The sequence below is a fragment of the Apteryx rowi genome, unplaced genomic scaffold (genome assembly GCF_003343035.1).
Source record: "Apteryx rowi isolate R43461 unplaced genomic scaffold, aptRow1 scaffold_224, whole genome shotgun sequence".
Classification (NCBI taxonomy): Eukaryota; Metazoa; Chordata; class Aves; order Apterygiformes; family Apterygidae; genus Apteryx; species Apteryx rowi.
This window is the reverse complement of record NW_020448575.1, coordinates 405154-421936: the sequence shown is the minus strand read 5'-3', so window position 1 is coordinate 421936 and position 16783 is coordinate 405154. Positions and strand designations below refer to the sequence as shown.

The following is a 16783-nucleotide window of genomic DNA, read 5'->3' as shown; positions in this document are numbered from 1 at the left end:
CCTCCTTCCCTCCTTCCCTCCTTCCCTCCTTCCCTCCTTCCCTCCTTCCCTCCCTGCTTTTCCTTCTGGCTAGTCATAAGCCTCTGTAGCTGCGGAAGAAAGATAGCCTTAAATCTTGTGCATGTTACAYCGCTGCTGGAGGTTATTCGGGATTCACTGCAGCTCCGTGTTATCCTGAATGATGGGAATAGAGTCTTATTGAAGCTTAGAAGTCCCTTCACAATTCACTGCGTCAGTCTTGGGCATTTCTTTTGTCTGGCTTTCTGGGCAGGATAAGGTAACGGGAACCACGGCGGTTAGTGAGTTGTTTTTCATGGCTGTTGTTAGTTACGTGAGTCTCGTGCAATTCACCATGAACAAACAGAACAATAAATTATAGCAATTGCTGATTAAAAATGGTCTCAAAGACGTTGTCACTTCTTTCCTAAAATRAAGCGCAGTCTTACAGTTTTTATTATTCCTTTTATTACTGTTTACTAATGTGGAGCTTTTACTTGATGTCTGAATACACTTGTGTATATGTTTTCCCTAGAGGCTGATGAGATTGTTCACATATTCAAAGTTAATCACATCAATAAGCGTTTCTATAGTACTGAGTAGTACATTTGCAATAATCTCTGTTAAATCAAGGAAAACTTCTCCTAAGCTACTCCAGTAATTTACTCCTCCAACTAGTTTTACTGCTTACTCGGGAATGATTTTTGCTCTTGTATGAATGCATAGCAGCTATCTCGGATACCTCAGATGGTGACGGAGCATAGAGGTTAGAAAAAATCTCCAGGGTTTAAATCCTTWCATAAATGAAGCAAAGAAAAGATTTCAGATTCATTATATTTTCTGATAACCTTCATATAAAAGTTTTAATGCACTCGAAGGATACGTTTGATAAATATAAATTAAATGCAAGGTCAGAATGTATTCTCAAGTAGAAAATATTCTATTTTGGAATTAAGATTCTTTGAGAAACAGAAAGCTTTGAACTAAAATGCAGGCAGCTTTGTATCTTATCTTACAACAGATGCTGGAGTAGTCTTCCAGCACTATCGCTGCCTTGTGATTCATGCTAATGTTAATAGGAGCCGTACAGCTATATCCTTGTGCTAAACTGCAAATGCTTCCCTACTTCTGGGCATTTCCAGCATGGTAACGTTGTGAATATTAAAAAGACCGCAGTAGTTTCAAATAAGCGTAGGAACAGCGTAAGTACCRCGGTATTAAGACTCGTTTTGGTTATTATTTGGAGCTGCGGCCGGCGGTTGCGAAGGTGAAGTGCAGGAGCGGGCTGGGCGTTAGGCCGAGCACGGTGAGGAGGGGGGGTCGCGCTGCGCCTCGGCGAGGGCACGCCACAGACGGGGAGCGCGTGCGCGTGCTCGCGCCGGACCCGCCACCGACCGACCGGCCRGCTCAGCCCGAACGCCTCCCTGTTTGCAAGCGTGCAGAGCTTTGCCGTGGGTCTGCACGGTCCGGTCAGTTAAATGCGGCTCACGTTCAGTCTGTGCCAGATTAACGACCAAATTTTTGCCTATTTCCGTGTAATTTTCTCATATTTTGACAGAAGCATGTGACTGTTACAGTATTGCTACAGCTCCTTATTACTGAATAAAAATGACCAGACTGCTGAAATTTGGGTGTAAGTTGCTGTTGAAAGCAGAACTATATATAATATGTTCCTCATTATTTGTATTCAGGTCCTTTTTTTGTTTGCCCTCAAGTCAGATGCAAAATGAAGCAATCCACATAATTATAACTTCTGATTAGTCTTGCTAGGAGCATGAACATTTTATGCAGCAGACATTTACATGGTAAGATGCTATATGCTAATGTTTTTTTTGAAGATACTCTATTCCTTACCTGGGAAGCCCTGCAGACTGAGCTAACGTCGTCTGCTCCCTCTCGAAGAGAAAGCGGTAGTCTGCGTTTGTTCAATGGGAAGTGTGAATGGAGGGTGTGAGCTGCAGTGGAAGTGAAATGACGTACTGGTTTTGAGTAGGTGTCGTGAGTGGCCTCTTCCCTCTCTGCTAATTAAGTTCGCATTTAATCTCACTAATTCATCTGAGGTGTACAAGGATTTGGTGGTTGCATCCAGACTCCCAATTCACAATTATTCACGTGGCAAAATCACCGTCGTGCAAACTGGCAAGGATTTTGAAAACCGGAGCGTGCCGAGAGGCACAAGCAGGGCGGACGTTGCCAGGACTGGGGCATATTAGCAGAGCTAAGTGGAGAAGGTAGTTGGCTGAAGCACATGCTGTTAGTAATAAATTAATAATACTGTTAGTACTTACCGTTTATAAGCCGTAATACGTCAGGTGATCGTGAGAGTGACTACTCAAGAATCATTTCACCCACTGCTGGACTCCAGGCGTTTCTGGGGTAGAAAAAGCTACCATTTGCAACCAAGSACACACGGCAATTCTTTTAGGAAGGGGAGTGAAAAACAGTATATTTGATTGCAATAAGTGTGAACATTTGTAGAGGTAAAATGTAGATTTAAATTAGAAACTTACCCAGTAATAAGGTGCCAACATATGTTCCCTTGGAGGAAATTAGTAATTAAAGCATCTTGCCCGCAAGAAGCTGGTCTTGGTGTTTGTTGCATCCCATCCAAGTGAAAACACCTCCAGGTCACTTTCCTCCTTGAAACCAACTCTATCAGCTGAATTTGAAGTTAGAGGGAAGCAGTTGTGTCCCTTGCTGAGTCATGGGCATTGCTTTTTTTCCGTAGTTGCTGTTGTCATGGATAATGCTAATAACCACATAAAAACCACAATATATATATTCCTCTCTCTATATATTTATATACATATGTGTATGTGTGTGTGTGCACACACACATATAGAGTTACAAATCACCTGGCAGTATGAGAATATTTTCCAGTGATGTGTAATTATTTGCTGGACACTCTTTATTAAAATTTGGCTGCGTAATTAACAGGGGACTCGGTCCTGGTCCCATCTAAGCAAGCAGGGGAATTAATGATTATTATAGAGTTACTCAAATACTTGYAGGATCCAGGAGCAGCTATGGCAGGAAACATCGCACACTTAACATGCACCTTTATGGTAGAAGAAGGAAGTGCACTGCAGGCAGTTTGGAGTGTGTAATCTGTGGGAAAAAGATGTRTTTGTCCAACCATGGTCATGTACACCCATGTTGTTTGAGAATAGTTACTTGGATTTATAGGCAACTGACCTTTGTGTGATGCAGGCTTCTTGTTTGTCTCATAAATCATCTGGCTTGTGTAAATTTGCAGTTAGTCAAACAAGATGTCTTTAATGTGTAAGACTGATTAATAAATAGCTTTTTACTTTTTGAAAGGTTGCATAGTTTTTTGTTATGGCCTCTTAAACATCTTTGTATAGAAACTCCAATTTTTTAATATTAATATTCATTAGAACAAGCACATAAGATTGATTTGTAATAAGAGAGCTTCTGGTTATTTCAGTTATGTTTGTTCTCTGAAAAAGAATTAGTTCTCAGAGTTTTAAGGCAGATCATTAAACTACTGTAGTTATTAAGTATAAACAGCTTCTTTTTAGACTTTTGGGGGAAATGTCACTTATAGTTTAAATTCCACTATGCCAAGATAATACTGAACTTCCTATTTGTAAAGTATATCATATAAATGTTATGGTAAAGGAATTATAACATGGATATGTCTGTAATACTAGAAAAAATATTTGCAACTTTAATATTGTAGATGGCTATGTGAATGCTTAGTAATACATGAATCAATAGCAAAATAGATTAAATGCAGAGTAGTCCTTCCTGCCATTTTGTGTCTCTCTCTTACAAGTCAAAAGAGCAGAATAATAGCTAATATGTACATTTCCCTGTCCTAGGGATACTGACCTTTTCCTATTCCAGTTTATAAATATATGCCTGTCTAATGCTGTCAGATAAAGTGAACTCTGCATGTGTTTCTGAAGTCCCAAATATTGTAAAGTAGGTTATAAAAGAGCAGCTTTTTTAACAGGCCTGTTTTCTCTTTATTTTGAAGCTTCTTAATTACATTAATAGTGGTTAATTCATAACTATCTACTGTTTAAGGAAARAAGTGTTTATGGAATTTGCGGTGTAACTTTCTGACTCGAAAATAGCAGTACTCTAAATTAAGAAAGAATTGGGCTACGGGATTTGTGTGTCGGTGCCAGAACGACCATTATGCCGCTGTTAAGAATCAGGTCACCGTCGGATCAGGAATCTAAACCTTAGAGAAGTGATTCCAGGCGAGTATCCCACTTCGGCTTGGTGCAGTAGCGCAAGCACGTCTGAGGTGCGTGCTCTATGGCGTGTTGCCTCTTTTTCGGGATTTATCCAAAGTACGCTTGGGTGCTGGAAATTCAGCTGCAGTGTCATAGTTAGGTACTTCTGTTAATCTGTTTTCACCAACTGTGAAATATGCTCCGGAGGAAAACCTGTCTAATCGGGATCTGCCTGAGGAGCCCACTGAAGGCAGTGGGAGGCTGAATTGCCTTCCCAGGCAACTCTGCCAGAGCTAAAGCGCCACAGAAATAACTTTTTAAATACTACTGCTAGGACTGCGACTGCTACTACTAAAAAAAATGTGTATTATGCAAAATATCTGGGTCATAGAAACAGTGTTGGAAGGTGTTTTTTTAACAAATCTGTTACGGGAATTGCTTAGCAGTTTCAGAATGCGGATATGTGATTGTGGTTTTGCTAAGCGCTGTTTAAGTCCCAAATTGCTGGGTCGTAGGGGGGCTATGAAATATATTTCAAATTGTACAATATCGGGCATTCACACTTCAGAGCTGGCAGTTGTGCTTTGTTGCCTTTGCACTCTACCTTTCCCTAATACATCCAAATGTACAGAATTGAGACAGGGGTCTGTTTGCTTTTTTGTGCTGTCATGTAGTTAGAGTGAGTACAGTCTCTGCAGACTGAGAGTACGAGACAAATTTTGTTTCTTCGGCAGTAGAGTTTACTGAAGAAAATTTCTCTTCTACCAATCCATCACTGTTACATGGCCAAGATGTTAATTAGCCCATTGTTTCTACTTAATTTTGTGACAGCGCTATAATTATATCCCTTGACTGAGCCATGAAGTAATTGCTGTATCTTTTCCAAATTTTCTGTGAGATGTGTTATTGGTAAACTTTACATTTGGCAGAGGTGTTTTGAAAATACTGTAATGCAGTTAGTGATTTCTATATTTCTTTATTTAAAAGACAGCCGTTTGGCAATTTCAAGCTTTGAGACTGTAATGTTAATGCAAAGAGAATATTGATTTTATTCTATTGCCTGTCTCATTAGCGTCACTGTCATGCGGGGAGGTTCACGCTGTGTAATTATCTGCTCTTGCTGACGGTTCTTGTGACATTGAGCCTGGCTTTTTCGGCTTCCACTTTCTCCGAGCATAAAAATAGCGCGCCTCGCTGCCGTGTTCTGCTTCGTGGCTGCGCTCCTTGCTCGTCCGGCTCGCGCACCCTCTTCCCCAGAGGCGCGTGTGCCCCGGGACGGGGAGAGCGGGGGCGTCCAGCCGGGCCGCTTGCAGGAAGAGCAGGGACGACGGCTCTCCGGGACGCGCGCTCGGCGCAGCGAGACGCTTGCGTTCAGATACCCTGCGTTTTTGCCAGCACTGTAATGAGAAGAATTTTTTTWAAAAAAGCATATCGTTAAGCTAGTTGCACAGCGTTTCTCTGCAGCGATAATAGGAAGTAATGAAAATCGGGCATGTTTGAGGAGATCGCACAAACGCGAAGCACGTGGCTCTTCCTGTGTTACTTTCGCTTTCTCGGGCCCCTTCGGACGACTCTTCAGTGGCCTGGGAAGCTGTTCCTAATCGTTTTCATTGACCCGCTTCAGCAGGCAGCTCACTCGTACCCGTTCCCCTCTTAAGGAATGATTTTCCAGTGTCATTTCTCTCCGCATCTGCTTTTGTCTTTTCTCAGAAATCTTTTTTTATTTGCTTTTAATACTCTTCAGTTTGTATACCTTTAGCTCATCTTAGGTACTTGTATGTATTTTTGTATCCTTTTGCATTGCAAATAATCAGTGAGGAAAAGGTTACTATTTGGCAAAACTAACCTTGCAACAGTCCCAAGACAAGTAGCAATTACTTTCGAATTTCAAAGGGGAACTTCAAAAATGAGCTGGATTAAGTACAGTCTTTAGTACTGAGTGGCTTAATAGGTGGGCTGTGGAGACTGTCACCCCCCCCCCAAATAAATTTTAATTAAATTAAAAAAAAAAACCTATCCCTTTCCTGTCCTCTCACGTATGGTTCCTCCCTCTGAATTTACTGCAGTGTTTCCTAGCTAACCAGAGACATTCTAAAAAGAGATATTACATGCATCTGCTGGGATTTTTTTTTGTTTGTTTTGTTTTTTTGCAATCCATGGTATCCTTTAGTGGTTCAGGTTCATTTGCGATTCCTCTGACTTGGAATATCCCAAGAGAATTTCATAGTGATGGGAAAATAGTTTATGCAGATCAAAAATTTTAAGTTTGTGTAATGTTTTTCTTTTGTTTGTTTAGTGGAGATATCCAGCATATATCTCTGGACTTAAGTCGCTCTCTATTTTTGCTAGAAGACTATTTTAAAAGCTGACATTTTGGGCTATGTTTTCAGGTATATGACAAATTCTGACAGAACAAATTTTCTTCAAGTAATTGTGCGGGCAAAATACACATCTGTACTAGCATTTCTTGACATTCAGATTACCTGCCTGAAGCATCCCAGCCCCTTGGAGTAATACTTTGCTTTCTGTATCTGGCAGCCTGCAGAACAGCAGGTGAAATTCAGCCCAGTGACAGAGATGTCGCTGGCCTCAGCAGGATCGTGATTTCACTGCAAGTAAGGGGTTAGTGCAACTTCACACAGAAAACTTACTGCAAAGCTAGGAGTAAAATGTATTAACTCCTGAATTTCAGCAGAAATATTACCCCTTTCCTTATTTGTGAGCACAAAAAAGATAGTTTTCTTCTCTTTTACATATAAGCTATTTTCTTATAAGCTGTTGCTTTTGCTTCTTGCGTATCTTGCTACCTCGTTGGGGATGACTACTCATGTTATGAAAGTAAGATTAAGTATCTTGTTTTGAAAATGYGCCTCTAAATTCCCTTTGGCTTTAGCATGTAAAATATATCGGTTGCTGCTCTTACTCCTCTCTCAGCATTTGGAAAAATCAGTACTTGTATGGATTGTGCGCGAAACTGAGGAACAGGAGAAAACACACCCCGAGAGCCGTTTCAGGGCTTGGTTGAGRTCGCGGCTCACCCGAACCGTCCTGCCACAAGCATCCTGTAGTTTGCTGCTTTGTGGGACGCAGGGATGCACGTTCCTGGCGAAACAGCACCTGCAGGCGTTCCGTGCTGTGCCAGAGGGCTGGTGGGGAGGAAGGGAGTAAACCTGTTGCCCCTACCTGCGGAAGATGGGCTGAGCTGTAACAGGCCTCGCCCGGGTGGTTCATTTTTGGTTTTAGAGGGCTTCCCGGTGCAGTGGGCGTCCGTGCGCAGGACTAGGCGGGGGCGAGGATGCCGCGGCCCGCGCCGCCCTGGAGCGCCCCGGGAAGAAGCCAGCGGGCAGGGCAATGTGGGCAGCCCGAGGGGGCGGCGACGGGCTAGACGGTCTCATGAGGTCCTGATTCATCTGAGGTCCGGATTTTCAAGTCTGTCGCTGCTAATACCGCACGACTGGATAACGTAGTGTAGCGTGAGGGCCAAGCTCGCGTACCGGAACGCTTACGGACCGAGTTCCCGAGAGCGTTCACCGAGTGCCCCAAGGATGGGTCGGTTGTCCCTGCTGGTGTGGGCGACTCCTGACTCTGGGAATCCCAGSTGTGGGCAGCTGAAGCAAGCGAACAGCTGGCTGCGTTCGCCTGGAAGACACCCAGCTGCCTGGCTGGCGCTCGCAAGCCCCCGCGCCCCGTGTTGCTTGCCGCCCGGCTGGCGTGCAGAGCACGGCGTGGGCAYGGGGGAGCCGGGGGCCGCTGCGATCTCATCGGCTGCGTTAGGTGCGCTGGGTTTCCGTGCTGGTTTGCAGCTCTCGTCACCTGATATCCCGGGAAAATGACCTGTTGTCGATTTTCTTTGTGTATTGATTTGCATCCACGCTGCCAAGCATYGCTTCCCGCTGCTGAGGGCGTCAGCGACGCTGCTTTAGAGACAGGAAAATGCATAATAGTACGCAAATTACGGAGCGGTGTCTGCAGCAGCGGAGGAGCGGCGGCTGTGCCGTGCCGCGCCGCGGGGCCTTGCCTGCGGACGCTGCCCCGGGGGGGGCTCGCCGGGGTGTTCCCCCACGGCCGGCTCCCTGCCGCGGCCGGCTCTGGGGGCAGAGCTCGTCCCCCTTCGCTGCCGCGTTGCGTTCAGAGCACGGCACCAGACTGCTGCTTCAGAGCGGGGATTTAAACTTGTTGGAAGGAAATATCCTCTGCACCTTGGCCTTTTGAGGGGAAAATATTTACTCTCTTATTTCTAAACTTTAAACATTTAGTTGTTTTTTTTTTTTAAACAAAAGCTGTTTATCATGCGGATTTTGGTTCACCTGCAATATATTAATGGAAGAAAACAAACAAACTGCTGACTAATGGCATTGTCCTCTGAAAACTGGCAGTTGCACACGGGCAGTCGCATTATTTTCTGAGGTTTTAAATGAATGCAGATTAATATTAGTTTTTGGCACCCTGCGGATAAATTACTACATTAATGACTTTGTTTTTATCTGACTGAGCAGTTGTCTCCAGTAGTCAGAGATTTCACCCAGGGGCCTCAGCTGGTCATTTGAGTAAATAGCATTTCGCAGTCAAGTTTATCCTCAAGAAAAAGAAATAATCATACCCAAGGAAACAGAGGCTTTGTTTAAACTGCGGAGATTGTGCCACACTGCTTAACATCAGGAGATAACAAATGAGTCTTAATGCAGCTTTTTAATTGAATTTAAACCAGTGTGTTCTCCCTGCCAAGCAGCAAGGCGTGCTGCAGTTGTTTTGACKGTATGAATAGTAATTATAAAGCCGTCGGGTTTGCTGGGAGAAAACGTCTTTGTGTTTCCCGTACAAACGTAGCCGTTTCCGTGAATAGCCGCCTCGGCGTGCGCCTGCGGGGCTGCGGAGGCAGAGACCTCTCTCSGCCGGGAGCTCGGGTCGGCCGCCGGTTTAACGGGGAGCCGCGKCGCTCCGCGGCGCCTCGTGCCGCCTAAGGCACGCCGCCCGCTCGGCGCTTCGCGTTTCTGGGCTGGGATCGCCCTCCGCCCCGGGGCTCCTGCGCGTCCCGCAGGTGTGCGCCGGCGAGGCGGCAGCCCCGACGCTCCCCGCGSGAGCCGGGCCGCCGCCGGAGGGAGGAAGGCAGGCAGGTGGGAATAAAGAGCGCTTTGTTCCCGCGCAGCGGCGGCGCTACCTTGACAGCGTGTCGGCTGCCTGTGAGTGGGAGAGTCCGGCTGTGCGCGGCGAGCTGATTTCTGTGCGGAGGCAGGACTTTCGGGTTCAGAAGGAAGTGAATTGGATAGGTCAGGAGAACGTACCATTTGCGAACACCCCTTTTCCCTTTCCGGCGGCGCGCCGGGCGCAGAGGCTGCAGGCAGCCGCGCTGGCGGCGGTGCGGGAGGCAGAGCCGCGGGAAAGCCAGCCGCAGCCGCGCAAGCTCGCTTTTTCCGCAGGGATTCGCCGGGGGAAGCGCTTTGGAAACTAACATGGTTTAATCCACTCGCTGCATGTTGGGTAAATTCAAAACCCACATGCTCGTCCTCTTGCAGTGGAATAAGTCACATCTGATGGACATTTTCTGTGCTTATAGCATAGTAATGAACGTCTGACAGGCGCGACCTTTCATAAGACAGCCCACACTATTGGCTTTCTGCCCAGAATATTGCTGCAACACTATCTGTGATTGGTTATCTCCCTATCATGCATTGCTTCACAAGGGAAAACGGCCCCTTTTTTAATAAATCTACGATGGCTGGCTGCAATATGCTACACTGTAAGTACGCCGTGCGAGGGAAGCAGGCAGGCTGTAATGCTGCGTAGTACTCTAGGATCACATGGCAAGGCGGTAATGCTGTGGGACACCGGTGAAATGCTGCTCGGTAAATTTTAACGTATCTGTTTTTTCTACAGGTTGGTACTAAGAAGTGCCTTTCCTGACGTCTCTGCTGCTTGGAACCGCTTCTAGAGCAGTCTCTGCTTTTTGCCTTGCTTGCTGCCAGCTAGACTGCGACGACAGCACATCCACCCTCCACCTCTAGCCCAGACACCCCCATTTCTACTTATAATCAAGAGAAAAGCTCTATCAGGCATTGCCGTAGGCTGCTTTAGTCTAAAAATAAAAGTTTGCTGGGAAAGTAAGATATCTTCTGCCAGAAAATCAAGGAGAGGAAAAAAAAATTTCTCGATTGTTGCTCTAAACTGCTGCATCTGTCTATGCCAAACTAATCAATACCGATTGCACCACAAAACCCAATTGCAAATTCAGCTGTGTGGAGATTACCTTTCAGACAACTTTACTGAAAGCAGCTTGGAAATTCTGTGTCAAAGGGTCTGCCACGTTTTCATGCTTGCATTTTGGGCTCCAATTGGCACTCAGAATGGGTTACTGAGAGCACAAGGCTAGTTCCAGGCCACACTTTTTAACGTTCATCTTACTTATAATCCTAGCGTTTCTTGAAATACAAAACCTCTGTCAATTAACAGTTTCATGCTGTGAACTTCTAGTGGCAAATCTTTTCCTTGATATTGTGACCACACGATTTTACATGTACTTTTAAAATAGGGAGTGGGGGAAAAAGCATTCTGGAGGTGACATTTTCATCATTTCCAGTTTCTCAGTTCAGCTCTTTGTCTGTTCGTTTTACTGAAAATTTTAACTACCTGTAAAATCTAAACATGGCTGTTAGTGTCACACCGATTCGGGACACAAAATGGCTCACACTGGAAGTGTGTAGAGAGTTCCAAAGAGGGACTTGCTCCCGGCCAGACACGGAATGTAAATTTGCACATCCATCGAAAAGCTGCCAAGTTGAAAATGGACGCGTAATCGCCTGCTTTGATTCATTGAAAGTGAGTAAATATTATATTATTTTCAAGGATATACAGTTAATGAAAGAAGGAATTATAGCTAGAGAAACCATGGAGTCCAAAACAGAGAAATTGCTATCTGTGCTAGCAGGGAGAGCTTTTATTATTATTATCTTTATTGATGATTGTTGTTTTGTTTTGTTATTTTCCTCAGGGGAAGGGGAAGGATAGAGGGAATAAGAGGAAAATAAGCCTAGCAGAGTTTGAATCATTTGGTATGGCTGCAATTACTGGTTCTTTGACTCCAAATTATTCTGTGTGTGTGGCTAGAATAAAGGGCATTTCACTTAGAAATAGCTAAGTCACTGTAAAGATTCTTTTGTTTTTAATAGCACAAAACACATGCTCTGTGATGATTTGTTTCCATCTTGTAACTACAAGTGGCTTGTTGATGTCTCTGGGCAGCAGACAGTGAATCTTGGAAAAGTGTTTTCCTTCGTAAATTATTTGGATGTTTGTGAAGAGTGTGTTTATGTGTCTGTGTTTGGAACTTCTGTGGTTACCCTCCTTCTGCGAACACGTCTGCGCGAGGAAGGAGAAGGCTCGGCAGAAAGCAAGGTGCTCCGGGCATGCAAGCCGAGCTGTGCAGCAGGGAGGCGACAGCCGCGCTGCGATTCTCGGGAAGTCTGGGCGAGTTAGGCAGGGTGAATGCCAGGCCGTTGTTTTAATACGTCTGTGGTTTCAGCGATCAGTTGTTAAACGCGTGGATTGCCAGCTCCTTCCCTTCACTTTTTTGAATTAAATCATCTCGAAAAGTAAAATACCCATCCCACAAACAATACCTTGATTCGGTAAAGAGTCATGAGGATCAGAAGTTGAGAAACAAGAATATGTCTGTCTGCTTTTCCTCCAGTATCGTTTTGCTCTTCTTGGGCCCAAATCCCGGGGGGGGGAGCACGAGCGTGGGGAGCTTGCCGTGCCCGGCAGGGAGGAAGTGCTGTGGCTGTACCCGGCTGCTGCAGGTTGCACCAGCAGCCGCCTCCGGAGCACGGTTAGAGCTAGGCAGGAAGTGGGTTTGTAGCGGTTTTATATAAATCCTGCAACATTTCTGAGTTTAAAAGTGTGTATTGTCTTGTCTTAGAGCAGGATGGAAGGCGAGCCTTTAAAATGTTTTCACGTCTGAAATACCCAGCCTCACCACCCCGAACTGTTGTAAATTAGGACAACTGAAATATTTTGTTTCAGTGTTGTTTCAGTATTTTATTTCAGAATTACTGTAATTACAATGCATAGGAAAAAAGCAAAAAAGAATTTTTTTTTTCATCTTCAAATATGAAAACGAAATGTTTCTAACATTAAAGAAAGTGTTTTGAGCTAACCAAGAAGTCTGAAACCCAGCTGGATTTTGTGAAAAGTTCTGGCTTTGAGGCCTGCCCGTTTGCTGAGGAATTGGCTGGCAGTTCCCGAGGAGCTGGGCCGCGGCGGGCATGGAGGGTGCCGCTGCAGCGCCCGGGGCTGCCGGGGACGGGGAGCTGCCCGCGAGGGCGGCTGCTGCCGGGGCGCTGGAGACGGGGAGGCCTCCGGCGCCCGTCGGGTTGTAACGTCACYGCGTTGCGGCCGAGGCGTCTGAAACTGAGGTTTAGCTCTGGAGCCTTGAAAACGTCTTTCCGTGAACAGACGCAAGAACGATGATGCATCTGCTGGTAAAACAGCATCCAGCAGCATCCTCATGGTTTAATTTCCTGCTCAGTTGCTTTCCCTCATTTGATTGCATGGAGCATCGCGACCGTACCGCCTCACCCAAGCGTCTCTTATTTTTTTTAGAAAGATGATGCAACCAAAAAAGGCTGAAACGATACCAAACTTAATTGAATGTGAATCTTGTTCACCACGGGAAGCACCGTCTGAGAGCACTAGAAATCGGTGTCATCAGCAGAGGTTTCTGGCTTTCATGGTGATTTGAGCTGCTTTAAAAGCTCGGTGCAGAAGGGAGAGGGCAGCGGAGCGGGCTGGCGCCTGGGGTGGGAGACGCAGAAGAGGGGCTCGCGCGGCGTTCCTCTCGCCGGCGGTGCTGCTGCCTCTCGCCGTGTTGCCTCGAGCAAGGTTCTTCAGCTTCCTTCCTTTGGAACGAGGGAGGTAATTGCCACCTCTGCAAAGAGCTGCAACATCTCCGGGTGATATCCCGAGGCGACGTTACGGCGTTGGCCACCCACGGTGTGGTTGAGCGAGTTGCGAGCTGGGGCCGAACTGTGGCCAGCTACGCTGTTCAAAAGCATGCTGCTTAGCAGATACGTTTACTTGCGTTAACGTGAAACGGTTTGCTTTTGGCTCAGCTGCGTCGCCCGTGCGCTCTGTGCTGGAGGGTCCCGCGGGGGTCAGGTGGGATTCCGGCTCTCCGCAGGCTGGAGAGCACCAGGAACAGCCCGGGGCCTTATCGCCGCCCGCGAGACCCGCGGGAGCTCTTTCCTGGGCTGCCTGTAGGGGAGCAGGAACAGGGTAGCGGGACGTACGCTTTGCAAGCGCGTCTGTGAGCGGACTGTGGAGGTCTCTTGGCGGGGGGTTCTTAGGTTGTTTGTGTAACGTAAGAAARTTCCTGTGCTAAACAGAAAATGGCACATATCTCTTCACTGAATTCCCTGTCCGATCCAAGTAGCAGAAAAGCACTTATTCAGCTTTGTTTGTGTTTCAGAATTTTGCAAATTTTTGTGTGTGTGCTGAGCTAAATATGCAGTAGTTACTTTGTTCTGTTTTCTCCAATATCACATATATTATGCAAAAAAAAAAAAAAAAAGAAAGAAAAAAAAAAGGAAAGTGTTATGCCACATTGCCTGGACTCTCTAAGGTCAGTTAATAGTTTACAAAAATTGAAAGATTTTTGAATAAGGCATTCAAAAACAATTGTTAATATTTCAGAAGTTCAGTGTAGATATAATATCCTTGCTCTTTACTAAAATAGCAGTGCACCTAAAAATTAATATTAAAATCTTGATTCCTTTTAAATGTTTATAATATTAGTATTAAACTAACTGGCTCTTCTTGTGTTGCCTGCTGCGCATAAGACAGATATTTAGTCCCTGTAATATGTATTTTTACAAACTATTAATAAATCTTTCACTCATAAAGCACCCAAAAATCAGTATTAGCGTGTCTTAGCAAAATGTTGCATATCAACTTACATCAGTAAGGTGTTTGTTAGTGCTGCAGGGAGCTGCAACTCCTAATATGAGTACTTGCTCATGAGATGGAAACGGCCTGTGCGCTCTGCTATATTTAGAACATAAACAGGCAAAGCAAATACTTTCTGAGGGGACCCCGTGAAATGGCAGTACCCTTCGGCTCTGCTGTTTCAGGCTTTGGCCCCGGGCCCAGGTGTCTTGCACAGAGCCGCGTGCGGGAGGCAGCGGAGAGGCAGTTCAGGACCAGTCATCTTGTTTGCCTGCAGAAGGGAAAACAGAGTTCAGAAATGGAACTTTTACCTTAGGTGAAAATACTGTATATATTTATATATATATATATACACACACACACACACACAAACACACGTATATGTATATATATATACACACACATATTTAAAGAAATAGAGGCAATAACTGTATATGTAAGTCTAGAGCAAAAAAAAGGAGGAGGCATCTAGTCCTGAGACTATCGCATTAATCTTGTGTTATCCCTCGCAGATAATCATTTTCACCATYTGTAAGGATTGTTTGTGGAAAAGTRGCACTGCCGTACTGATCTCTGGAAACATASAATTTGTTAGGAAATACTTAGTGTATGTGCATACTGCAGCTCCTTTGTTAATTGTGAGCTGGTAACAAATAGCAATTGTTAGATGTTAATTAGAAAGGTAGAGGGGAATAAGGCYGACACATATATTTCTGTGACATCAGTGAGTTAATGCAAGGAGGAGGTCAGGGCCATGTCAATCAGAGAAAGATTTTATCATTCCTCTGTTGAATAGCCTGCTTCATAATTAGTCTTAATGAAATCTGCACGCCTGTCCTGAGGGTAGTACATTAATCAGGRTAAATAAATGTGGGATCATCTTGCCCTTAGATATTAGGAGAATAATTTTAAAATAAAAATGATTAGGCAGTGTATTCAAATTCTGTACTTGACTGGTTCAATCAGCTTTAGCTCTGGCTCTTCATTGTTTAAAYACCATCAGATATTTTTCCTAAATGTGGATGCCTAAAAGCCTATTAAACTGTCTAGAGCAAAAATGAGCTCCTGAGTTCCCAAATCAGGCAACTGGTTTGCAACAGAAATTTGATTTTAAACATATTTTTAAAACATTTTTCTTCATTTTTCTGCTTGGAAAAATATGCCTAAGTAGGATTCATTTTTTAAATTATGTTAACTTCATAAGATGTTCCGAAAGATGAGTCATTTGGTGTTGCCTGAAAACGGAGATAAAGATGTCTTCACAATGGGGAGATGGATATAAAATGCAAATCTTGTGGGAGGCTGCAGATGCACCGAGGACACCCAGGCAGCCTGCGAGCAGCGCGCGCGCCCCATCCTTCGCCTGCCGCGCTGGCTTTTCTGGCTGCGCGTTTTTGAAATTATAACGCTGAGAGGAAGAGCGGGGAAGAGAGTAACCTGGCTGCAGCCCGAGTTTGCTGCAGCTGCTGCCGCCGACCCGCAGCGCTGCCGTCGGCGGGAGCGTCGCCGTTGTCGTCGGTGGAATTTGACTTTCCACCGGGTGCAGATCGTTAGGACCCCAAACCCACCAGGCTTCAGGTGATCTCGGGGGATTTGGTCTGAAGCACGGTTTGTCCCTCTGAGGGTAACGCTTGCTACGGCACTGTCACTCTCGGATGAGTTTTCGCTCTCTTGCTCACGCCTGCTGCTAAGGCTGCTGCTTCGTGTTCGAGTTGYGCGTCCTGATGAGGCGTAAAATGTTTTTCCTGACCTTGCCTTCAGCAGATGAAGTCTTGGACATTCACATGATCGTGACAGAGTTTGAAACTCTGGTGCCTTGTGTCTAAGATCCGCAGATACATAGTATGTTAATATTTTATCCTCTGTTGCAGAAGTACCTCTTTTTTTAATTGGAACTCCTGAACTCTTAATGGTGACGTTGCACTTGTTATTGAGAAGCCTTAAAAATATATAAATGCATTATTATTCTAGATTAACATGGGGAGAATCTCAGTTTTCCATCACCTCCAGAAATTTGGTCTGTGCTTCTTGGTCTCTGCTTCAAAAATTAAAAATAATTTTTTGGCTGTTATTCTTCACTGTGTTATCGTTACACAGGGATGTAGAATAAGGCACTTATTTGTTTTGCTGCAAAGAAAATCACAGTAAATTTATTTCACCTAATAACGTGGGATTGGCAGGCCATTGGCTCTGTCTCTCGTTGGATTAAGGCAGAAGAAGAAATCCCAGAACACAGCTGCAGAACGCTTTCGCACATGCCTGTGCGGTAATTTTGCCCGTCGTGGTGCGCGGCCCCACCGCGGCGCGGGACGAGCGCTGCCCTGTCCGCGGAGGCGAGGTGCAGCTTGGGGCTCAGCCTGCCGAGCACAGGCGCGCGTGAGACGCCAGGGAAACTCGGAAAGCAATAACCCTGAGAAAAAAACGGAGAATATAAGCAACTTCCAAATTCCGAAGTCAGATCTGATTTGCCGCATCGGGTGTAGCTAGACAGTTTTTTCCCTTTTTCAGTCTGTGTGACTGCCAATAGGCTAAGCTCCAGAAAAGGAAGAAAAGGGAAGCGGCAAATATGTTGGGGAAAATGGTACAATTGTTTGACTGAGTGGCAAATAGTCCATTAAAAAAACAAGCAAACCGTACGTGTT

The 16783-nt window shown here is 45.2% G+C and overlaps 1 protein-coding gene across 9 annotated transcripts in view; it reads left to right on the top strand.

Moving 5' to 3' along the window:
• Positions 1-16783, top strand: part of MBNL1 (muscleblind like splicing regulator 1) — a 111263-nt gene that overhangs the window by 17343 nt on the left and 77137 nt on the right. For 8 of the 9 annotated variants that reach the window (XM_026065156.1, XM_026065155.1, XM_026065151.1 and 5 more), the window contains exon 2: positions 10080-11018. The exons of the other annotated variant lie outside the window; for it this stretch is intronic. In XM_026065156.1, coding sequence (XP_025920941.1) covers positions 10845-11018 — 174 coding nt within the window. In that variant the 5' untranslated portion in view covers positions 10080-10844. The remainder of the gene's footprint in view (positions 1-10079; positions 11019-16783) is intronic. 9 annotated transcript variants of the gene reach the window in all.